Source organism: Sceloporus occidentalis, unplaced genomic scaffold (assembly GCF_023333645.1).
Source record: "Sceloporus occidentalis isolate IW3139 unplaced genomic scaffold, rSceOcc1.0.p SCAF_4, whole genome shotgun sequence".
Lineage (NCBI taxonomy): Eukaryota > Metazoa > Chordata > Lepidosauria > Squamata > Phrynosomatidae > Sceloporus > Sceloporus occidentalis.
Genome location: NW_028316984.1, coordinates 38,165,911 through 38,191,278, shown reverse-complemented (window position 1 = coordinate 38,191,278; position 25,368 = coordinate 38,165,911). Strand labels below are relative to the sequence as shown.

The 25,368-nt window shown below is 43.9% G+C and overlaps 1 protein-coding gene across 2 annotated transcripts in view; it reads left to right on the top strand.

Annotated features, from left to right (window-relative positions):
* DCAF17 (DDB1 and CUL4 associated factor 17) overlaps positions 1-25,368 on the top strand; it is a 50,711-nt gene that overhangs the window by 969 nt on the left and 24,374 nt on the right. For both annotated transcript variants that reach the window (XM_089519767.1, XM_089519768.1), the window contains exons 3-9: positions 4,296-4,520; positions 7,711-7,814; positions 11,396-11,486; positions 15,229-15,365; positions 16,169-16,247; positions 19,288-19,377; positions 19,889-19,996. In XM_089519767.1, coding sequence (XP_089375893.1) covers positions 4,347-4,520; positions 7,711-7,814; positions 11,396-11,486; positions 15,229-15,365; positions 16,169-16,247; positions 19,288-19,377; positions 19,889-19,996 — 783 coding nt within the window. In that variant the 5' untranslated portion in view covers positions 4,296-4,346. The remainder of the gene's footprint in view (positions 1-4,295; positions 4,521-7,710; positions 7,815-11,395; positions 11,487-15,228; positions 15,366-16,168; positions 16,248-19,287; positions 19,378-19,888; positions 19,997-25,368) is intronic.

The following is a 25,368-nucleotide window of genomic DNA, read 5'->3' as shown; positions in this document are numbered from 1 at the left end:
TAAAACTTATAAAACATTTTAAAATGAAGCAACATCCCAATCCGGCCCTTTTACAAACATTAGATAAGGCATACTCAGAGGTGGTTTTAAGACAGTTCCTTCCTTTGAAATAGGGATGAAATTTATGGCCTATTCACACTATGAAAATAATCTGGGATGAATCCAGGTTGAATCCTTGTTGTTCACACATGTCCCGAATGTACTCAGTGCACTTTGGAGAGGGGGGCTGGCAAAACCCCCCACTTAATCTGGGATATTCGATACTGAGGTTTCCCCCTGAGTTTTCCTGAAAGATCTGCATCAATCTGCATCCTGTGGGCTCCACAATTCAAAAAGGATGTTGAGAAGCTGGAGTATGTCCAGAGGAGGGCTACCAAAATGGTGAACGCTCTGTAAACCATGCCTTAGGAGGAGAGACTTAAGCCCCATACAGACAAGCCAAAATAAAGCTGCTTCCGGTCACTTTGGAGGTAAGCTGTTTAAATGACACATGCCTCTTAAGAGGCCAGAAGCTACACCAAAGCTGTGCTTCACTCCTTAGGACTGGTGTGTGGCTTTGGCGTGGCTTCCAGCCTCTTAGGACACATGCATCATTTAAACAGCATACCTCCAAAGTAACCCAAAGCAGCTTTATTTTGGCATGTCTGTATGGGGCCTTAGGGAACAGGTTATGTTTAGCCTGGTGAAGATAAGATTAAGAGGTGATATGATAGCCCTGTTTAAATATTTGAAGGGATGTCATATTGAAGAGGGAGCAAATTGTTTTCTGCTGCTCCAGAGAACAGGACCTGGAGCAATGGATGCAAGCTACAGGAAAAGAGATTCCACCTCAACATTAGGAGGAACTTGTTGAGAGTAAGAGCTGTTTGACAGTGGAACACATTCCCTCAGAGTATGGTGGAGCCTCCTTCTTTGGATGTCTTTAAACAGATGTTGGATTGCAATCTGTCAGGGATGCTTTGATTGTGATTTCCTGCATGGCAGGGGGTTGGATGGATGGCCCTAGAGATCACTTCCAATTCTATGATTCTATGGCCTGTTACAGACAGCCAAAATAAAGCTGCTTCGAGTCACAGTGGAGGTATGGTGTTTCAATGATGCATGCATCCTAAAAGTCCAGAAGTCGCACCAAAGCCACGCTCCAGCCCTAAGGACTGGAGCATGGCTTTGGTGTGGCTTCTGGACTCTTAGGACGCATGCATCATTGAAACACCATACCTCCACTGTGACTCGAAGCAGCTTTATTTTGGCTGTCTGTAACAGGCCTATGATTCATTGGCAGTGTGAATAAGCTTCTGAATTGATTCTGATCACTCTGTGTATCATTCAGGGGAATGGAGGCACCTCCGTTTTATCTCAAAACGATGGCATGTACGAATAACAAAGAGATTACAATGACATTTGGGAACCCAAAACAAAATGGGAACAACAAACCTGATATGCATCAGCATGGCAATCTGCATCTCATTGGGACAAAGAAAATGAGTGTGAATGCCCCCCTGAAAGATTCAGCAGCCAGAGCTTGTCCTCTGCCTGAGCTGAAGCCTAGATACCCCTATTCACATTCACTGGAGATATAACACCAGTTGCTGAGTCCTTGCAAAATCATTTGCGTGCACATGGCCTAAGATTTTTCTCCCTCCATTTTATTCTGTATAATTTCTATGACTGTAACTGAATTTTGGTAAGCAGATTTTATGCTTTTGCACATCAACTCTGTGTGTGTGTGTGCACGTGTGTGTGTGTGTGTGTGTGTGTGTGTGTGTGTTTGTGCTTTCAAGTCACCTGTTGACTTATGGCGAGCCCATGAAATTCATAATACAGTTGGCCCTCTATATCCATGGATTCCTCATCCACTATTCAACCATCCACAGGTTGAAAATATAAACAAACCTTTATTTTGCCATTTTATATAGGGAACACCATTTTACTATATCATTATTTAATGAGACTTGAGCGTCCACAGATTTTGTTATCCATGAGGGTCCTGGGACCAAACTCCAGCAGATGCCAAGGGCCCACTGTAATAATGTTTATTATTATTATTATTATTATTATTATTATTATTTCTTACCCACCTCTCCCCATGAATTGAGGCGGGGGACAACAACAATTAACAAACAAACAAAATGAGTTGAAACACATCAATTAAAACACATAATGGTTTCTTGTTTTGTGCATTCAAGTTGTTTCTGACTTACAGCAACCCTAAGACAAACCTATCATGGGGTTTTCTTGGTAAGATTTGTTCAGGGGAGGTTTGGCATTGCCTTTCCCTGAAGCAGAGAGCAAGCTGCCCCAGTGGGTTTCCATGCCTGAGTGAGGAATCAAACCCTGTTCTCCAGAGTCATAGTCTAATGCTCAAACCACTATGCCATGCTGGCTCTCAGGGTTTTCTCAGGCAAGTAATACTCAGTGGTGGTTTTGCCAGTCCCTTCCTCTGAAATATAGTTAACAGCACCCAATATTTGCTGGTGATTTCCCATTACATTTCATTCCAATCCCATTCCCACAACTGTGTAAATGTGCTTTACATCTTGAGATCTGGATATTTCTCTGTACTGCCTCCAAAGGAATGAGTTTATATCTACAAAAGCTCATGTTAAAATAAAAACCAGTAAGGGTGCATGTACACTTGTAGAAATAATGCAGTCTGGCACCACTTGAACTGCCATGCAGCTATCCTACAGAATCCTGACATTTGTAGTTTTGTGAGACACCAGCACACTTTGGCAGAGAAGGCTAAAGGCCTTGTAAAACTACAGATCCCAGGATTCTATAGAATTGAACTGCAGCACTTAAAGTGTTGGCAAACTGCATTATTTCTACAATGAGTAGATGCACCCTTAATCTTATAGGTGCTGTTACGCTTTTTTTTCTCCACCGCTTCCATTCCTCCTTAGTATACTGTAAGAGACAAACAGAACTACATTCCTCCCTCTGTTCTTGTGGTCTTTGGACTCATGTCCCTCACTGATGCACGAGGGGTGAACGGAGGGGGAATGAAAGGGGTGTGTGCCTGCACCTATATTCAAGCCCCTGCAAAAAAGGAGAGTCAACTGTACTTCTTTGAAAACTACTAGAAGAGCTTTTGAGTTTCCCACACTTCGGTATTTTCAGTACAGCTCATATATGTTTACTCTGAACTGAATCCTATTATATTCAATTGTGTTAATCCCTAGAAAGTCCCAAAGGATGCAATAGGAATTCTTTCTGAGTAAGCATGTTTAGGACAGTAGTTTCTATGCAAATACAGCCCACCGTCCCAAACGTGGGTGATCTGTTCTAGACAACCACCACCCTCGCATATGGGAAAAAGAGCGAATGCTCAAGCCCCGTAGAAAACAGTGGGGCAAGTGCTTTTGGCAACGTGCAGGTACATGCCCTATTACTCCTGCTGGGGCTTGCCTTCCACATAAGCTCAAAGCCGCGGGAGGCAAGCCCACCTATGGGGAGGGTGACTGTATTTCTTATAACGTTATTCTACATGCGACATACAGTGGGCTCTTGGTATCTGCTGGGGTTTGGTTCCAGGTCTCCTGTGAATAACAAAATCCTTGGATGCTTAAGTCGCATTAAATACAATTGCATAGCAAAATGCTGTGCTTTACATAAAATGACAAAGTCAAGGGTTGCGCTTTGGAATTTTAAAGTTTTTTTTTTAATATTTTCAAACCATGAATGGTTGAATCTGTGGATAAAGAATCCGTGGATATGGAAGGCTGACTATGCTTTCAGTGATGCACTCAATCTACTCCTGTGTATGTTTGTTCTAAAAATAATGTCTGAGAGTGCTCATTAGGTTTTCCTTCCAAGTAGATGTGTCAGAGATTCCAGTGTTGAGATTACAACCAACATTTTACTGACAGAATTAAAAATTCGTTGCTCCTTTGATAGGTAAGGTAGTCTTGGATTATAGGAAAAGTGCGATGAAAGAGTCAAGGTTGCTTTAGAACTGATAATAAAGAATGGCATCAGAGGCTTGGAAACTAATAAAATATTCCGTAGTAATGTTTCTGTCTTCTAGACTCGGAAGAGCATTGTAACTTTCCGAAGAGGCTTTTATCATGCAAGCAGTTAAAAGGCACTGTACGATCTCCTTAGTAGTAACCACCACTGCGTTCTGTGAAATTCACAGAAGAGTAACAGAGCATAGGATTGCAGGAGCCTGTAGACCCTCTTGAACAAAATGAGTGTGGGTTGAATCAGTATATGTAGGATTGTACAGACATCGTTTTGCTGTAACAGATTTTTGAATTGGAAAAGTGAATCATCATACATTTTCTTCTTTTTAGCCACCTTCTGAAAGAGTTGTGAGCAAAGTGAAAGTTGGATGTTTTTCCAAAATGGATTCTAATTCATCTACCTCAGCTACTACGACAAGACTCCACTCCTCTGATAAATGCAAAATTCACAATATGTGTTGTCTGCTGATGAGAAGGTCACAGGGATTTTACACTAAAGATTCTGGTTTGGTTTATAGAAAAAACATGGAAATCCTGAAGAAGCTAATATGCCAGGTAACACTACTCAGCCCATTACTGCTGGTGGGGGGCAGCATACCAAATATTGTGTAACTATGGCTTTTGTCAGCTCTAGTCAGAACAGTCAGTGTTGAGTAATGGTGGGAGTTGTAGTCTAACAGCACATGGAAGCCTATACTTTGCCCACCCTAACATTATATTCCTTGAATTCTTCTGCATAGAAATTTAAAATCGCCATTTTCTAATCTTCTGTACATTGATGTAGTGCTGTTTTCTACATTGATATCCTCTCCATGAAGGCAATGCATAATGTGTGAAGTAATACTAAGGAAGTTTTCTTTTTTTTTCCTCTGGAAGTGGTACTGAATCATGATTAATAGTACTTTTTGTTGTTTAAGGCAGTAGTGGCTGGTAGTTCCTATGCCTGTTGGGCAACAAATCCATTTTAGCTTTTTGTTAGCTAAAAAGGAGTTTTATAAGATGCTGAAACTATTTAGTAATGGGCTTCAGCAGACAGGACAGTTCTTTTAAAGCCTGGATTAACACCTGGAGTACATTCAGTGGTTAACAACAGTCCATTCCCCTGTCACTCAAGAAGCAGGTGGCAATCAATCCTACCTCCCTTCATGTGAGTGATCTCTCTGTCAAGGGGAAACTGTGACAGGCCTCCTGGTTATTTCTGTCACACTGGAGATCACTCACAGGAAGGGGTTGGAATGGACTGTTAGTCAGCTTCCTGATCAACAGAGAAACAGACCCTATGAACCCCAGTAGCTGCTTCCCAGTAGGTGGGGATTGGGAGCATTGGAGTGGGATCTTTGTAGCACCGTAAATCCCCAACAGAATTCTGGCCATCGTTATTTACAATTTTTGCTCAACCATGGGTCACCAGCTGTCTTTAATGCTTTAATTGTACAGTCAGCCCTTAGTATCCGTGAGGGGTCTGTTACAGATGCACACACTCCCGGATGCCAAAATCCGTAGATCCTCAAGTCCACATTGTCCCCAGTGGCAGCATGTGCATGCGGCCATGCCGCCATTGGCGCAACAGAACCTAATGGCAGTGCGGCCCACTGCCACAGGACAATGTGACTGTCCCTAATGGTGTGCCCATGTGCACACATCACCATTGGGCATAACGCATGCTTGCTGTCCATGAATCTGCCAATGGCAAGTCCGCAGACCCCAAAGGTCAACTGTATTGTCAGTGGTTCTCAAATTGTTAGTGGTTCTCAAACTTTCAACCATTATGATCCCCATTATACAGTATTTATGTGTGGACATCATGTTCCGTCCAATGTAGTCTATGAATAAAAATATTTCATTTGTTTAGTATGTGGATTTTTATTTCCATGTTCATGTATTATCATATTTTATATCAAAATAACATCATTCAAATTAGAACAAATTTATTTAAATAAATTCAATATTTAGCTCAACATGTGTAAACTTTACACATAAAAAAATTTAGGAGGAGGAGAAGGGATCAGGACATCCAAGTTTTGCAAAACCCCCCCTTTGAACAGCTCTCATGCCCCCCCCCCCAGGGATCCCACCCCACAGTTTGAGGACCTCTGCTTTATGTTTTAATTGTAATTCTTTCTCTTTGATTTTACTGTTGCTGGGCTCTTTGATTTCCAGTAGTGAGCAGAAACTTTGGGCATATTTTTAACAAAATAAATAAGTACACAGAGTATTGCATCCTGTGTTATTATGTGTGATCTGTTAAGTTTTCTGCGCCAAAGCAGCGCTCCTGTTAATGTTTACATTGGCCTGTTACAGACTGCCAAAATAAAGCTGCTTCGGGTCTCTTTGGAGGCATGCTATTTAAATGATTCAGAGTCCGGAGGTCGCGCCAAAACCACACTCCATTCCTAAGCACTAGAGGGCAGCTTTGGTGCAGCTTCCGGATTCTTAGGATGCATGCCTCATGTAAACAGCATACCTCAAAAGAGACCCGAAGCAGCTTTATTTTGGCAGTCTGTAACAGGCCATTGTCAGTTATTCTACTAGTAATGGAAACAACCTGATTTTGCTAGACATTGTTTGCTCTTTAAATGCTGAAGTGAGTTTTTCAGAACAACTGATAGAGTAAGCAGGACTATATGATGGTAGATATTATTTAAAACAGTGGCTTTCAAACTCTTGTTGTCCAGTTATTTGAAACTCATATAACTCCTGAACATTGATCATACTAGCTAGGGTAAGTGGGTGCTGTATTGTTTTACACTGTACTGTTTTAACTGTGTGTTTTTTATGTGTGTGCTTTTAGTTGTTCTGATAAGATTAATAGTTTAATTCTGTTTTAATGTTGATTCTTTGTATGATTTTAATTATATTGTAATCATTTTAATTGGTAAGCTGCCTTGAGTCCTTATTTATTTATTTAGGGGATTTATATCACACCTTTCTCACAAAATGGGACTAATGGCAGCTCACATTTAAAAAGAAAACTGAAACACTGATTACAAAAGTTAAAAAATATTACTAATATTAAAACATAAGTAAGAACTGCCTAGATGAAATCAATAAAACCATTAAAATAGCACAACACACTATACAAGTTAAATTCATCCACCGAAAGCTTGGTTAAATAAAAATGTTTTCAGCTGCCAGTGAAAAGAGAACAGAGAGAGGACTGACCTGATCTCCTGTGGAAGGGAGTTTCACAGTCTGGGAACAGTCACTGAGAAGGCTCTCTCTTGAGTCCTCACCAACTGCACCTGCGAAGGTGGTGGTACTGAGAAAAAGCTCTCCGCTGTCAATCTTAGCACTCAAAATGGCTTGTATAGGGAGATACAATCCTTCAGATAGTCTGGACCCACGTCTGGACCCAATATTGGGGAAAAGGCAAAACATAAATAAGGAGAAAAAGGATGATGATGATGATAATGATAATGATAATGGACATCCAGAACATATGAAGGACCAGCGTTTGAGAACCACTGATTTACGATTGTTTGGTTAGACTTTATATTCAAATGCATGCTGTGATTTATCAATTGCACTCCAAAATATACAACAAAATATAAGCAACAAAATCTTTTCCTTGAGATAGAAACACATTTTAAAAATAAAGTCAGGAGTTTGAATTCCTAGGAACTTTTAGTACAGTGGTGAAAACATCATATACTTTCTTTAAAAAAATAATAAACATAATGAACTTTTATGGACATTTTAAATTTCTAAACCACAGACCTTTCTTTATCACTGTGATTTATTTCAGGAAAATACAACATTCAGAAATGTTTGGATTGGTCATTCTACATCCCCAATAACTTATCAGAGTGGAAGGATCTATTTTGATAATTATCGCCGCTGTGTGAGCAGGTAACTATAGCATTTTTAATATTTAAAAAAAATTTCCATTAGGAATGCATTATTCTTCCAGATCTTGTGAAGAATTGAGTAGTTTTGTCCTGTTGGAACAAAGGGATCCCATACAGAAATATTTATATAATGGAAGCCTGTAAACTTTTTAAACTGCTTATATCATTTTAAGTGTATGCTTTAAATTGTTTTAATATTGTAAATAATATAATCATTTTAATATGTAGTTTTATGCTGTTCTTCAGTTGTTAACTGCCTTCAAGTCCGACTTTGATTCATGGCAGCCCCATGAATGAAACATTTCCAAGACCCCCTGTCCTCAACCACATTGCTCAGGTTCTGCCCACTCAGGGCCGTGGCCTTCACAATTGAGTCTATCCAATTGAGTCTTTTTCTATTGCCTTCTACCTTTCCTAGCATAATTGTGTTTTCTAATGAGTCATGCCTTCTCATAATGTGACCAAAGTATGACCGAATCAATTTAGTCATTTTGATTTCCAGGGAGAGCTCAACTTGATCTGTTCTAGGACCTATTTGTTTGTCTTTTTGGCAGTCTATGGTATCCTTAGCTCTCTTCTCCACACATCTTAAATGCATAAGTATATTGTAGTCATTTCAATCCACAAGACTATCTGGAATTTGAAGTCAGCTAGTGAATTAAATGGCCCTGAGGAATCAAGAGAAAATAGTCACATGACACAAAGTTAGCTTATGTAATTCAGTTCCATGTGGTGTTATTATGGTCTTTGTTCTAGATTTTTTTTAAAAAAATGTACAAATTAATGGAAGATGGGTCAGCCATAGCTCAAAACAAATGGGCAGGAAAGAGCAGCTTCTGGCTGCTTCAGAGGCAGGGTATGTAGATGATGCACGCCCTTGGAGCAGCCAGAAGTTGCTCTGCGGCCACTCAAAGACCACTCAAAGCCGGCCAAAAAAGGAGTATTGAAAAAGCGCTCTTTGTTAGCGGCTCATTTGGCTGTAACAGCAGCCAGCCCCAGGATTGCGGCATCTGGTCGCCATAGTCCTGGGCCAATTGGCCACCAGTCTTCTTCACCCCTCTGTTAGCTAAATGGAATCTCCATGTCCATTTATCCTATATCTCTGATCACCAGGTGATGGGTTTGGCTGTTGGCAGCTGTGTTCAATTTACAGATTTTCCACAAACTTCCAGCTGGCCAATTTTAAAAGCAAACTGGAGAACTAGGCTGATACTTTAGTGTTGCCCTTTTTATTTATTGTCAACTCCAGGATTTCTTCCTCCTTGTTGGATTGCCTTTCGAAGTAATAATTAGCAGTTTTGGAATTTAAATATGAAAATTTATAATTATTTCAGTTAAATTTGTACAGGGCTACAACTACAGATCCCAGCAGACATTTGTTATTGTTATTTGCCATCTAGTCAATTTTCACTTATAGTGACCTATGAATGAGATTCTTTCAAGATTCTCAGCTGCCCTCCTCAGGCAGTTCAGGGCCCTGACGTCCTTCCTCTTTTCCTTTTGCCTTCCTTATGTTGAATTCAACCCTTTCACTGGTGTTTACTTTCAGATCCATGTCCTTGAAATGGCAGCATCTTTGAGAGATGCTGTGCACGTGCTTGGCAAACTGGCATACTGTGTAATTGTCAGCAGGATTGAAGTGTGTGTGAAGTGGCAGGTTGTTTGCCACTTCCAAAGCCCTGTGGGCTCATGTCAAGAGGAATGCATGTTGTGTGAGGCCACTGAAGAGGAAGTCTTGCCTTATTTGAGGCCACATGGTTGCTTTTTCATTTGCTCTCCCCCTAATGGTTTGTAGGGAAAAATTATTTTTGTCAATCCCAGACCAGGGCAGAAGAATTCTGATTCTGAGACCTCTCCAGAAGATGAAAGGGCTTTGGATACAATGTTGTTGTTGTTGTTGTTATCTGCCTTCAGGTTGTTTGCAACTTGTGGCAGCATACTAAGGCAACCCTGTCATAGAGTTTTCTTGGCATGTTTGAAGAAACATCCTTTGAGGCTGAGAGTGTGATTTACCCAAAGTAACCTGGTAGTTTCCCAGGGAATCACCTGTGGAATTCAAATCCTGCTTCCCAGAGTCATAGTCCAATGCTCGAACCACTACACAACAAATCCAATCCAATCTCTGTCATTTCCCACAGGATGTCCCATTCCAGGGCTCTTGGCTGCTACTGATAGATTGATGCCTGCAGAACATTCTGTAGGTGCAATTTGTGCCCTTGGGGCAGAGAGCATCCCTTCTCTTGCGTTTTCCTAATCCCTCTTGGGTGGCTGTCAGTGGATTTAAGACTGCTTTGTCCAAAGCTAAGAGAAAAGAACAGAAGCTATAGTTGTTTCCATTCCCTGGGAGTGTAAATATTGTTGTTGTTTTATTGTGTCCTTCTTGCATGCCAAAAAACTTTAAAGTTGCTTTTACTTCTGGCACTTTACAGTTCAACTGAGAATTCATGTGATTTGGGATTTTACTGTGCCCATGTTTTTGTGTAGCTTTAATTTTTCTCTGTGATTTTATAGAAATGGTTTTAGATCAGTAAATAAAGGCTTTGTTGAAATATAGCAAGGAAGAACAGAATATCATCCCATTCATTCTCATGAGCGAATCTGGATACCAGGATCTGGAACTCATCCAGGTAGAACTCCAGAAAGACACAAGGCAGCCCAACTCCTGTTGGACTGCAGCTCTCTAACAGTTCATTTATTTACCATATACTGTATGAATACTCAACTATAAGTCAACCCCATGTATACATCGAGGATAGGTTATGGGGCGAAAATTATAGATTTTGATATGACTCACGTATAAGTCGAGGGTAAAACTTAGGGGCATGTGACAGAGGATGTAAAGGATGAATCAAGGAAAACAATGCCAAACAACTTACAAAATTCCAGCAGGCACAACTGTTTGTGCTCATCCTAAAGGCCGGATGGATGAGAGAGTAGAAGGCGGGGGGGGGGGGGGGTGCAATGCTTCCAGGACAGATTTTGTTCTTGCTTTTCACCAGGGCATGGTTCCTTTTGTAAATAAGAGTTAAAGTACATTATTTACATTGACCTATGGATGCGTTGACTCAGGTTTTGGGGGTCAATTTTTTGACTAAAATTTCTAGATTTATACATGGGTATATACAGTATTGTGGGCAAAATTAAATGATTTTTTGCTACGACACTAGATGAAAATAGAGTTGATTGGACATGGCTGTTTTCCCCAACTTGGCATCTTCCAGAGGTTTTGCATTACAGCTGTCATCAGCCCCGAAGATAGACCTTGCAGGTTGGAATAGTTGGGCATTGTCCATAAGATTGGTGGCTACAATGTACCTGGGCCTCTTTTTGGAAAAGGCAGAATGAGCAGGTACATCTAATAGCCTTTGCTGGAAGAATCTTGTGATAAAGAAGAAGAGAGGAGAGGAAGGCTCTCGCATTCTGAATAAGGATCAGGGAACAATGCTACAAAACTGGGAGGAAGATCTGAAGGCAGCTCACACAAGGCATGAGGAAGGATTGATAATAGTTCATAAAAAGTGCATATTCCTTTTGAATAATGGAAAGTGAAACACCTGAATTCCCTTTTTTCCTACCTCTTAGCATCACACCAGAGCCAAGGATAATTTATGAAATGCCAGCATGCCCTAAATCGGAAAAAATAGAGGATGTTTTATTATTGGAATGTCCAGTGGTAAGATTCTTTTTTTGAACAAAACAACTTTGTTTAGCAGAAAATGGACCAGACTCCCTTGTGTCTTATTTAGTGTATGTTTTTTTCCCATCCGCCTTTTAATTAGACGTCCAACATATGAAATAATCTCTATGGCGCATCTTATGGGACTGAAATAAGCAGTATGTTGTAAATTGAAGTCTCAGTGGACAGCACCTGTCTGCTCAGCTATTTACTTATTTACAAGAATCTTCTGGTAGCCTAGTTCTAATACACTATGCATGGAGAAAAATCCATCATTAGATGACCTTCCTTTCAGGATTGTGGAGGCTGAATATGTATAAAATATCTTAAAGAAAGAAGGTTGATCGTTTGCAAAGCAAAATCAGATATGTGCTCTGAAAATTTAAAGTTAGGCTGTTGAAACTGGATACTCGTTTATTATGCTACATTGCTGGTGGAAGATATTTTGCAGTAGCAAAATCTCCCTTAATAGGATGGCCAGAGTGTGATGGGGAGACACTACAGTCAGCCCTTCTTATACACTTTTTTTATACATGGATTCAAGCCTCCACGGTTTGAAAATGTTCAAAAAAAGTATAAATTTCAAATATCAAACCTTGATTTTCCATTTTTTTATAAGGGACGCAATTTTGCTATGTCATTATATTTAATGGGACTTGAGCATACACGGATTTTATTATCCATGGGGGATCTTGGAACCAAACCCCAGTGTATAACAAGGGCCTATTGTATATATTGCGAAGTGGTTGGGAGACTCCTTATATCTCTGTGTGTGCCATTCAGAGGGATGCTTAGTACCACCTAGCACAGGGATGAGAACTCTTTGGCCTTCCAGATGTTTTAGACTACTACTCCCACAGTTCCTTGGAACTTAAGAATTTGAAGGCTAACACATGGGGGAGGGTGTCGGTGTTTCCTCATGTAGCAGGATTCCGTTAGTGAGAACCAAGCTGTGTAATGTCTGTACTATAATGGGCAAGCTATCAACATTGTCTGAAGCCCAAACCTTTACATTTTGTGCCAGACTTATACATTTCTCCCAATAATTGCATCCTCATGGACACATCAATTGTAATGGGGACAAACTCTGTTCAGGGAGCGTTGCCTACCCCTTCTTTCTGCATAGCCCTGCTTCTTCATTTTTATTGAATGTGCAGTAATGTTAGGAAATGACTTCTATCTTTCCCTGTTCAAGCATGCTCTTTCACACTGCATAAATATAGTGCTATGATTCTACAACTGCCATGACAGCATCCTGTAGAATCCTTAAGCTTGCAGTTTAGGGAAGGGTATTTAGCATTTTCTCCCAGAGAGTTCTAGTGCCTCACTAAATTGTAAATCCCAGGATTCCACAAGATAGAAACATAGCAGTGACAGTGGAAGCCTAGTACTATAACTGTGTAATGTAAAAGGGCTCCTGGTCTTAAACATGTGCGATTGATGTGCCATCTCCTTCTTCTTTGTTGCCCCTTCTACCACATGGTGAGTCATTATCTGAAGAGGAGACACTCCTCAATGTGGAAGCTCACCATTGAATTCAAAACTCTGGGAAATCAGTGTTTATGAATTACATGGTGAGCCTCTGTAGACAGCAGCTGCTGTTGCTTTCCTCTTAAGGATAGGGTGGGGCTACCATGGTTCCTCCCCCCCCCTTTTTTTTGCTTATTTATTTGGTCTGCATTTAGAATGCCTGAATATGGCTATATAGAACCAATTCTAGTTTGCTTCTCAGTGAAAATGCAAGTCACTGGTATGTTCTAATAGTCTATTTCAGTCTAGTGCCTTTGTAGGTTTACTTTGAAGTAAATTTCACAGAACTCAATGGGACACTCTTCACTAGAGTATACACAGGCCTGAAGCCTTATTCTGTTTAGATTTCTGCAAATATGCTTATTGAACAGTAGTTGCTCTGATAGGCAGTGTGTAAAGTGCCTTTCCATCACCAGCTGCATTTAGGGATGCCCTTTTCCTTTTTTGCTTTTTATATTGGTTTAATTTTTGCAAACCCCTGATCCTTAACAGTGAACAGTGGTTTTATCTGTGGCTATTAGAACAGGGTTGGAGTTTTCATGCCACAGCAAGCTACATCTCCCCCAAAATGGTTGGAATGAAATGAGAAATTACTTTTTTCTCTTTTTTAAAATTTAAATTAGACTTTACAATCATAATCACATTACAAACATCAAACATATAACATACATACAAACACTAAACATACAGTTAAAAATGACTTACTCCCCTCTAACTGATCAATATTTATTGTATTTTATCAGACTTTCCTTTAAATGAAAAGTTACCTTTGATTTCCTTTTCCAGCTATTTTTGACTAATTTTAAAAATGGGGGGAGTGTTTAAGGATGTTTCAGAAATATTTACCATTCCTAGAAACCTCTGACAGTGGTGATATGCCAAATTTAAGTTTATTCTCCCTCTCCCAATTTGGGCTGTGTGTACAAGAACTTGAGGACCCACAGAAAGCTCTTGGGGGACACATGTGGCCTATAAATTGAGCATTCCCCACTTAAAAAAAAATAAAAACTTAGAAAGTAAAATACATAATGGGGTGGTGTCTGCAGTCTGTGCGCTTAAGCAGAGGAGCTGCCCATGCTGGTTTAGTACCATTTTTTGGGAAATCTCAGTCACAGTCCAGGTACCTGTGCAGCTGCTTATGTGATCCCACGGGAGATTTGTCCTGCTGGTTATTTTTTAACAGTAGCCCATGTGTTGCACAGAAAATTGCTTTTCATAGTCAAGGCCAAAGCAGAAGTGCAGAGCAGCCAGCCACTTCTGTGGTTAATATGTGTTTCTTCTGTTAGTGGATAAAGTGATACTTGCTTGTGTGTGTGCATGCACTCATAATCTAAGAACTGTTATTTACACAAGACACATGGGGCACACTATGTTTAGTGTATAGACAGGCACACTTGTGCCCATTTGTTCTATCTATGTTGTTTGGAAATTTCAGAAACAGTTTCTCATTTGGCATTATGGTGAAAGAAAGGAAAAAAGGAGTGTTGCTCCTAAAACAACAATAGAATTGTGACCCCTGTCTTGCCCATTCTTGGAATAACTCCTTGAGGTTGGTCACTGTTGTTCCTGTTTCACCAAGAGACAATGACATGGTAGACAGCAGCACTCTATGGCTGAGGGGATGGAATATTCTACTGGGGACCAAGCCCTTGCATGATGCACTAGGCAAGATAAGTTTAATGCCAGTCCAGTACCATCAGTATTGGCACATAAAGAATAACATCCAAATAACAAAGAAATAGCAATTATATTTCTATGTAATTTCACCTACATCTAGGTCAGTGCTTTTTTTGGACTGTTAACTCCCAGTGAGCATGCTGGATGGAGAATTTTGGGATCTATAATCCAAAAATTTAGCATTTCCAAACTCTGACCTACTGTGAATAGAAACAAAAGAGAATGGGGCTTCTGCATAGGGAAGTTCAGTATCTGTTCCTTATCACACAACTATTAAAGGTAAATGAACCCCAGCTCCTTCTCATCTGGCCATTTTAGTTACACCTTCAGATAATTATTTCTGTAGTTCAGTGATTTGTCCTTGGAACTTATAATTAAATACTTGGAATCTTGTCCTCTAGGTTTCAGTGTACTTTACTATGTCCAAGTAAATGTTTCAATTGCGTATTTGCTTTACTTTAACTGTGAAACATTATGTATATACTGTATGACTTTTCTCTACATTTTATATAGCTAAATCCTTTCAATTCAGGGTGAAATGCTGCCCAGTCCATCAGACTACAAATCTTCCTTGGCAGTCCTGACAGCTCATAACTGGCTTTTTCGTCTTTCTGCAACTACAGGAGAAATACTTGAAAAAGTGTATCTCACATCCCAGTGCAAATTCAGGTAATAAAGATAGGCTTTCTAGAACGTTATTCACATTACTGGAAATAAAGGAGTGAAAGCCTGATCCTTTTCATTGACAAGTTAGTCAGTGGAACTTACTTCTTTTGGCTACAATCTTGAGTCCATTTACTGGGGCAGGGTCGGAATTGTGTTGTCCTTTGAGGTGTTGCTGAGCTGCAACTTCCAGTTTTCTTTGCCATTGACTGTCCTGGAACGGGCTGCTGGGAATTGCTGTCCAAAAGAAGAGCCACATAATTCTGACCTCTGTACTTGGGGAGACTTACTTTTGAGTAAACAGACATAAGATAGGTTGTATGTCTGCAATTCAAAATATAATGAGTTGCAAAGACTTCCTATTAAAGTATGTAAGACTGGGCTGAAAACCTGTATCAAATTGTGACAGGCCTCTTGTTTAATAACAGAATGCTTAGAGAAGTTGCAAGAGATGGCTGCTGCTTTAATCAAAAGGAAATGGTCCAGAATGGTCTTAATGGTACTTTTTATTGGGCAAAGAATTCATATGCCTCAGCTCGTCATAGCCAATGGTAACAGATTGTGGAAGTTGTTGTCTAAAACATCTGGAAGTCCAGAGGTTCCCTGCCCCTAGATTAAGTCATCTGAAAGAGTGAAGTGTTCATAGCAGGCCTGTCAGTCTTGGGTGGACTTGACACTTTAGCTAACACTACTGGTGCAAGTGCGCTTTATTTGGAAAGAACTTTGAAAACATGGCTTTTAGTCTTTTCAGAAATATATTGTATTTTATTTTGCTGAAAAGTGGTCAGTTTACCCTTTATTCTCAATAGATATCTGAGCTGGGACACTCCTCAAGAGGTTATGGCTGTTAAGTCAACTCAGCAGAAGCTTTCAGGGGTTGCACAGCAGGTATGTTGTCTTGAAAGGAAAAGATGTTAAGAAAAGCCCTGCTGGATCAGATTAAAGGTCTGGCTAGACCAGCATTCTGTTGATATAGGAGCCAACTACTGGTACAGGTTTCTATATGGCATGATTCAGCGACATAGCTATGTTAGTCTGGCATATCAGTATGCAAAGGCATCTTGTAGCACCTTTGAGACTAACAAAACAAAAGAAGTTGTAGCATAGGCTATTTAGAAAACTATCACCCAGGACAGTTCTTTTTTGAGTTTTCTGAGGGAGACCAAGCCTCATGCGGCCCATCCACAACATGTTTTAAGGCAGGGGTAGGCAACCTTTTTCAGCCAGGGGCCAGGTTGGTGACCCTCAGACAACTGGGGGGCCGAAGCCAGGAGGTGGAGCTTCCACCCCCGGGGGCGGGGCTGCGTGCCGGGGGTGGAGCTTCCACCCCAAGAGGCGGAGCTTCCACCCCCAGGGGCCAGGCCACCTCCTCTTTGCCGGCCCCTGACGGGGCCCCAGGCCCTGTCAGAGGCCGGGAAAGAGCCGGCAGGGACCGCCAGTGCTGGAGGCCTCCCCGTCTTTGCTGGCTCCTGACGCCAGGGGCCCGCTGCCGCCGTCGGAGCCCTCCTAGAGGGCCCCTGCGACGGCAACTGGCCTCCCAGGGGCCCGCTGCTGCCGCCGGACCACTCCTGGAGGACCCCAGCAAAGGCAACGGGCCTCTGGGAGGCCCGCTGCCATCGCAGGAGCCCTCCTGGAGGGCCCAAAGGACAGCAACTGGCCTCCCAGGGGCCCGCTGCCACTGCCGGAGCCCTCCTGGAGGACCCCAGAGACGGCAACTGGCCTCCCAGGGGCCCACTGCTGCCGCCGGAGCCCTCCTGAAGGGCCGCAGCGACGGCAACTGGCCTCCCAGGGGCCCGCTGCCGCCGCCGGAGCCCTCCTGGAGGACCCCAGCGACGGCAACTGGCCTCCCAGGGGCCCGCTGCCGGAGCCCTCCTAGAGGGCCCCAGCAACGGCAACTGTCCTCCCAGGGGCCCGCTGCCGCCGTCGGAGCCCTCCTGGAGGGCCCCAGCAACGGCAACTGGCCTCCCAGGGGCCCGCTGCCGCCGCCGGAGCCCTCCTGGAGGGCCCCAGCGACGGTAACTGGCCTCCCAGGGGCCCGCTGCCACCGTCGGAGCCCTCCTGGAGGGCCCCAGCGATGGCAACAGGCCTCCCAGAGGCCCGGTGCGGCCCCTGGAGCCCCGTTCCAGGGCCCCGGAGGCCGCAGCAGGCGTCCCAGAGGCCCGGTGCGGCCCCTGGAGCACTGTTCCAGGGCCCCGGAGGCCGCAGCGGGCGTCCCAGAGGCCCGGTGCAGCCCCTGGAGCCCCGTTCCAGGGCCCTGGAGGCCGCAGCGGGCCTCCCAGAGGCCCGATGCGGCCCCTGAAGCCCTGTTGCAGGGCCCCGGAGGCCGCAGCGGGCATCCCAGAGGCCCGGTGCGGCCCCTGAAGCCCTGTTGCAGGGCTCCGGAGGCCGCAGCGGGCCTCCCAGAGGCCCGGTGCGGCCCCTGAAGCCCCATTGCAGGGCCCCGGAGGCCGCAGCGGGCGTCCCAGAGGCCCGGTGCAGCCCCTGAAGCCCCGTTGCAGGGCTCCGGAGGCCGCAGCGGGCCTCCCAGAGGCCCGGTGCAGCCCCTGAAGCTCCGTTTCAGGGCTTCGGAGGCCGCAGCGGGCCTCTTAATGGGCGCCGCCATTTTTCCCTTCAAAATGGCGGCGAAAGCGGCCGAAATTGGCGGCAATTTTGGCGGCAGGAGGGACCGGGGGCCGGCGGAAAGGCGCCCACGGGCCGGATCCGGCCCGCGGGCTGGAGCTTGCCGACCCCTGTTTTAAGGTCTGCTGGTAATGTGACTGCATGACTCCTATGCCCACAATGATGTTTATATGCGTGACACAGGGTGATAATCATCACAAGATTCCCACATCCGAAGATAAAGATCTTTGAGGAATGTCCAATGGTTTGCTTTGTCCGCAACAATCAGTCTATCTGCAACCTTGTCCGCTCCGTCAAAATCAGTAATTTTCTCTCTACCTTGTCTGATCGTCACAATCAGTACTCATGTCTCATCCCGGGTTTGTCATAATCATTACCTGAATTGGGTATTCCCAATTGGCCCCACAGCAGTAACTTAAAGAGGTCATCCCAGCACATCAGCCGAAGCTCTCTAGTGCTAGGTAAGCATCCAAGTAGTAGCCATAGGGAGCCTTGGGCAACCTAGTGCATACAAATGCACTATAGGGATGTTATTCTGGGTTGACACGATCCCACTCTTAGCCAAGTATTACTCGTTTCCAGCGGGGCCACAAGGAGACGGTGAGATCATTATTGGTGCCAACCAGTAACTATGCTAGTCATAGTTACTCCTGACCTAACTAAAAGTTAGTTTGTCTCAAAGGTGCTACAAGATCCCTTTGTATATGGAAAAGTTGTTAGTGATCAGCAATTAGTCAACATCCAGTATCCTGTTAGTGATATATGCAAATGTAGGTCCATCTTACACCTCTGTATGCCTTTTTTTTTGTCATTGTGGAGGTTGCTCGTCTTCCACACACTGCAGTGACGAAAACCACCCCCAGGATTCAATATTTTATTGTGATAGCCCCTTTGAATGGCCATTCTGTGGCTGGTGTCAAGTTCAAGGAATTAGAGAAGCACCTGGCAATAGGAAGATGTCATTGTTCTGCGTCTGCATATGGGACAGAGCCAGCTGTTCCTCTAACATCCTCCCCTCCTCATTAGTCATGGAATGCCTGTGAGGGGGCTATCACAGCAAAACCATGAATCCTATGAGTGCTGAATGGTGAGCTGTAGTAAGGTTCCACCTGCAGAATCTTTACATGGCTGTGTAATGTAGAATTTCTGCCTGTGTGTGTGAAATGGAAGAAAAGTGTATAAAATATTTGTAAATGTGCATGATTTTTATATGTGTCTTGAGGGGGAAATGAAGACAATTCACATTTGTCTGTTGTCTGTCATGTCACACAAACTGATATATAATTATTTATAATGTTTTTCTTCCTAGGCAGGCATCCAACAATCTGTGCTCTTCATTCTTGCTGTCTTCAGAGTTCTGCCACTGTCATTTATTGGAATGCTAGAACTGGACAAAAAAGTACGTTTACTGTCTCAGTGATGATTTCTCGCTCATCTTGTAGTACCATAATGTGGATCAGAATACATCACCACAATTACCTTTTTTTCTTGTGATCTCTTAGAATGCTCAACTTCGTTTTCCCACAGTTATGTCACACTTGCTGAAAGAGACTGCAAAAATTATACTTTTGTACTTTTACCCGTTAGGTCATACAATATAGCCACTTCTCAAAAACGTTAATGAATGAGACACATGAGGAACAACACTGTGGCCTTGTCCAAGCACCAGTTACTTTCCCATTAACATGTTAACAAAACTAGGCTAGATCTGACGTGAGAATATGCCGCTAGGGGAGGGGTTTAATCTTTTCTTCATGCTGCTAGTTTTTCCAGATAAATATCATTGTTGCACCCCCTCCAGCTGCTGTTTGTTCCATTATGGGAAACTTGTAGTTCTGATGATTTTGTCAAATGCAGAAGGTTTCTACTGATCTCTGTGCTTATGAGATACTTTCTTTCTTTCAAATCAGATATTTGGAAAAAGCATGACAGATGCTGCAATGTCTCATGGTATGTTGATTGTGACTCACAGTACAGGTCTTGTCAGACTCTATAGCTTCCAGACTATATCTGAGCAGGTAAGAGAAGGTTCTTGCTTAATGGTAATGTTACAGCATCATCAGTGTATGTGATATACTAAGGTAGCACAATTGGCAATATTAGAACAAACAGTAAGGAGGAGACCTCAGTGGAATAGGAGAGACGATTTTCAAAAAGGGTTAGAGGCATCGCCTTCCACCTGTCAAAAAGCAGAAATAATCAAAATGTGACACCTACAGTGCTCTGATCCCTAACCTGTCAGATGGGGGTGGGGAGACACCTATATTGAATGGGAGAATATACCTTTTTAAGGATATTTATTTTCTTTTTACGCAAGGGAATGTTTTGGCTGGGCAGCAGCATGAGCTGAAGAAAACAGTTGGGGGGAAGTGGGAGCAGGTGTGTAGGCTTAACAAGTGTGCCTGGACTGGTGGTGGGCAGCTCTCTTTCAGCTGGATGGCTGGGGAAGAAAAAAACGAAACACCTCACTTCCATCATCGCTGAGCAGCAGGAAGCAGAGTCTAGTAAGAGGTGCTGGATACCTGATGTCATCACCTAAGCTGGGTATAGGCTCTCTAAGGAGGTAGAGGAGATAGTTCTAGCTTAGTTGGCTTCATCTTTCTGCTTTCTTCTCTGACATTTCCCAGCAGAGAGGGTCCTGTCCTCCTGTAATCTGGGTTTAGCTCCTCCTATTTGCTCCTGTAGGCAGGGACTATAAACAAAAGACCGGCCCCTATATAGGGAGGAGCTAGCCCCCCTGAGCCTCAGTCTTGTTCCTGCCTATGCTCCTAGCAGGATGTGTCTCTTCGAGCCAGCAAGGTTTTTCCTTCTCCGAAAGCGGTTTGAGAGTTTTCTTGGCCTTCCCTTCTCCTCTCTCCTGCCTTTCCCCCCTTCTTTGGTGGTGGCTATGGCAGAGGACCCCAAGAGCACTGGCTAAGGATCATCCTTAGCTCAGGCTTCCCTAGCTCAGGGTCTGCCAGCTCAACAGAAGGAGCTGGCTTCAGAGAGAGACCCATTGGGATGGGTTTGCTGTTGCTCTGCAGCTTTTTCACTACTGCCACTCCAGTCCTTTTATTCTCTTCATTTCTCTTGCTGCCTTGGGAGCATGAAGAAGGACTTAACATGGCAAGGGCTCCCAGGATTGGAGAAAGGTCTTGGCTTTGCCAATGACTCTCCCTCTCCTCCAAGCTGCCCCCTCTCATGGTGGGAGCACAGGAGATTTCTGCAAACAGCATTGCAGCACATGGGAGCCGTGGGAACAGATGGTGAGGGGTTTCCCCTCCATGTCTCTGTTTCTCCACATCACCTCTGCCCAGCCTGTTTAAGGCCAGGGATCAGTGAGGAAACTGGCCAGAAGTCATGGAAACTTCCCTCCTCAGCATCTCTGCCCAGCCAGAGTTCAGAGGACAGGCCAGCCAAAGCCATGGCAAAGGATTTCTCTACATCACCTCTGCCCAGCCTGTTTAAGGCCAGGGATCAGTGAGGAAACTGGCCGGAAGTTATAGAAACTTCCCTTCTCAACATCGCTGCTCAGTCCATTCGGGGCCAGAGTACAGGGGACAGGCCAGCCAAAAGCCATGGCAAGGGTTTTCTCTGCATCACCTCTGCACAGCCTGAAACAGGGCCAATGCCAGGGAGTCAAGCCAGCTAGAAGACACAGGATAAGGGTGAGTACCAGGGGCCCTCTCTCTCTAGCCACCATATAACCGTTGCCAGATCTAATGCCCTCGCTCGGGGCAGGCATGGCCATGAAGCCTCTGCCATGGCCATTGCAGGCACTATGCCTAGCATAAGGTTTGGGACTCTGCCAGGAGGGCAGATGGGGACATAAACCCTTGGTCTCCCCCTTCCTTCCCTTCTCTGGCCCCAATAGCACCCAGGACCCCAACAGGTGTGGGGGATCCTTTTGCAGACTGCGAAGCACATGGTAGTGTTGCCAGGGCTCCTGCACTTTCATTTTGAATTCTTATAATGTGATGGTGTGTAAGGAAGCAGAGGACTCCTCTTCTGTGTTGTACAGCCGCATGGCTGTAAAGGAAGCTAGACTTGGCCCACCAGGAGCTGAAGCTTCCAACTCTAAAATGGTCTTTTTTGGCTGCCACAGACCATCCCACAATAAAGCAAAATATGGCTTCATGTCCTCCACAGAGAGAGCATGGCCTCTGCCACCCACTTCTAAACATAGGCTGGAGGGCCATCTATCGGTTATGCTTTGATTGAGAGTTCCTGCATGGCAGAATGGGGTTGGACTGGATGGCCCTTGGGGTCTCTTCCAACCCAAGGATACTATGTGAGAGCACATGGATACAAATCCTCCTGTGTTCCCTCCCAAAAAATTACAACAACAAAAAGGGTTAAACCACTTGTGGATATCATGGGTGGAGAGTTCCCTTCACCCCCAATTGTGTTTGGCTGCCCCAAACTATGGCACTCTTGAGAGAGCAGCTTGAGCGCTTGGTCTCTCCTTTCCATCAAATATTACCCTTTCTCAGGATACAGACATACCTCAGGTAAATGGGGGGCCATGTCCCACAGCAGCCCCTCTGCCCTTCCCAGCTACCTATGCAAGTGGGAAGGGAGTTGACGACCAAGCCAGCTTCTATCATGCAGCCAGGTTACTAAAGCCTGCCTGAGATAATAAGGGCTAAGCTTGTAAACCCCAGCTTGAAGTTGGGACTGTTTCAAACATAAATAAAACAAAGTGCCCTGTGAGTATCAGGGCTACACTACAGGCCATATGCAGCTATCTACCCATGTTTAGCAATGCTCCTCAGTCACTGCTAACCCATGAGCAGTTTCCTCAGTTCCTGGAAGAGGCTACTGCCCTGGCAGCCTCCCTTGATGGGGCAAATAAAGGAGGGGAGAGCCCCCAGGTCTGGGGGGTTCAGATTTACAAGAGATACTGGTTAACTTTTTCTGGTGTTCATTTTATTACTGTTAGCCCATGAAGTTTGAGTTGTGCTGTTTCTGCTCACCCCCCTCTCCTTTTTCCAGGCCAGAGAAGATGCCTGGAAACTAATTCAACAAGGGAAGGGGCTAGCCATAAGCCAACATGATGATTTTTCTTCCTTCCTCATGGGCCTCCATCTCTGTCTCCATTGGGGCCAGAGCCCCTTTTGCTTTTGCTGGAACAGCCTAAGACATAAGATGAGCACATGGTTCTACCTCCTTTGTGCAAACTGTTATCAGCCATAGCACTTCTCATTAAGAGCATAAGCTTTAACAATTCAGATTCATTTAAATGCTAATAGACAGGGTGACTCAAGCAAGGAGAAGGCCTCTGGTCACTCAGCAGACCTCTAATGCTTACATGCATTGAGGATCTTTGGTAAAACATTTCATATGAGGTGATAGATATTTTGGATTAAGGTGACCAACCAAGCTCCACTTCATTGTCATAAGGGTTATGTTCCTGTTATAAAACACAGGGAACCTCAGTCAGCTAGCCTCAGGAGAGGTGGCTTCCCTTGCCTTCCCTTCTTTCTTGGAGAGATGTCTGTTAAAGGGAAGAAACTAAAAAAATACAGTTTCTTCCATGAGATGGTTCTCACTAATACAGGGGGTTAAGAAAAACTCGTATCAAAAACAAACAGACAGACTCCTCTCCATGGGGGGAGAAACCCCTCCTTCCTCCATGAGTGTTTTAAAACAATATAGTCAGTTTTTTCTGCTAAGAGGTTGCTTCAAATCCTATTCAGACATCCTACAGAGCCCTAAGGAGTCTGCCACAAAGACCACAATTGCCTCTTACCTTGTCTAGATAGTTACATTTTAAATAAGAATGCCTGCTGATGGGCTTGCCATTCAACTGCTTCCTGACTTGGATAGGCCTATTGTACAAGGTCTATCTTGCATATGATTAATTGGGCTCAAGGCCATGAAGGTTCATGCTGCCAATCTCTTTCTTTTAGTGGTCTCAGGATGCTACAAAATTCCTTTGCATATTGTTGGGCATGCTTTGATTGTGATTTCCTGCATGGCAGGGGGTTGGACTTGATGATCCTTGTGGTTTCATCCAACTCCATGATTCTATGGTTTTTATGGTTATAAGGTTAGCTGCTGTGTGGGTGAATGTCTTATCCCTGGCTGGGTTTCATGCCAAGGTCTGGCCCTAACAACACCATTGTCCACTGCCTTCTGAGGCTGGGAAAATGGACTTCCCAGTGCCTATGCCTTGTTTTTCTGCTAGCACAGCTTGTAATATATATATATATTCCAAAAAACAAACAAACTGTGATTTTACTATTTTATACAGGAGACTCCGTTTTACTATGCCATTATATTTTCTGTGACTTCAACTTCCATGGATCTGGTATCCATGCAAAGTCCTAAATCCAACTCCAGTACATATCGAGGGCCCACTATACTATTTAAAATTTAGGTTTGTGTTCCTTTGACAGATCCTTTTTGTGGAGAAGATTCTCTCCTCGAAATTAGATACCAGAGGGCTATCCTTGCCAAGCCCTCTGTTCCCATTTCGTGACTCCTTAATCAGCAGTTCATTCAGCCGGGAGACCCCTCAGCATTCATACAGGTTGATGATAGCCTGCTACATGGAGTTGGGGTGATTTTTGAAGCCTCTAGACTAGTTCATCCTCAGATGAAATCAGACTTAATTCTGACCACATGCCCTGTTCTACATGGATTCACCAATGTCTGTGAGATAAAGGTTAATCCAGTGTCTTCTTTGCCTAACCATGGGATTAGTCTTATTTTACACAGGTTCACAGATGTTCCAGTAAAGAACTGCACATTGTTTTAAATTTTAATTGGAGGTCAGACATTAACATTCCTCTTTCAGAGTGCTAAGTCTTAATTGCTACAGGTGAAATCACCTTAATATCACCTTCATTACTATAACCAGTTGACAAGGTGATCAGAGATAGGCTGGAAGCTGCCATAGGTCCAGATTAGATCAGGTTCTATTCTGATTGATCTCATAATCCACCGCTTAGACAAGTTCTCATCAACTGCTTCAGGTTTTCAGTGGCTGACCTGCTATAGCCCATCCAAGATGACATTAAGAAGGGACTTGACCCAACATGGTTATAAGGCAGGTGTCTGCCATCACGTCGGTTCTGCTCCATACGGGAGCAGCTAGAATGGCGGCCATCCTCACATTAATGGCTATTGAGGGGAGTTTCCAACAGGGCCAGCCCACCAGACATCGTTTTCCAGCTTGGGGTGTGAACACGGTCTTAAAGGCACTGACGGTTGGGCCGAGCAAGTCCCTTCGGGAGGCCTTCCTCAAACACCTCTCCCTCAAGGTCATCTTCCTCACGGCCATTCCCTCCGCCAGATGGGTGTCAGAGCTGGGGCCCTGTCGGTACATAATGACTTGTATATTTTAGGCCGGTCTCAGTGTGCCTTTGTCCAGATCTTACCTTCGTGCCTAGGGTGAACTCAGCCT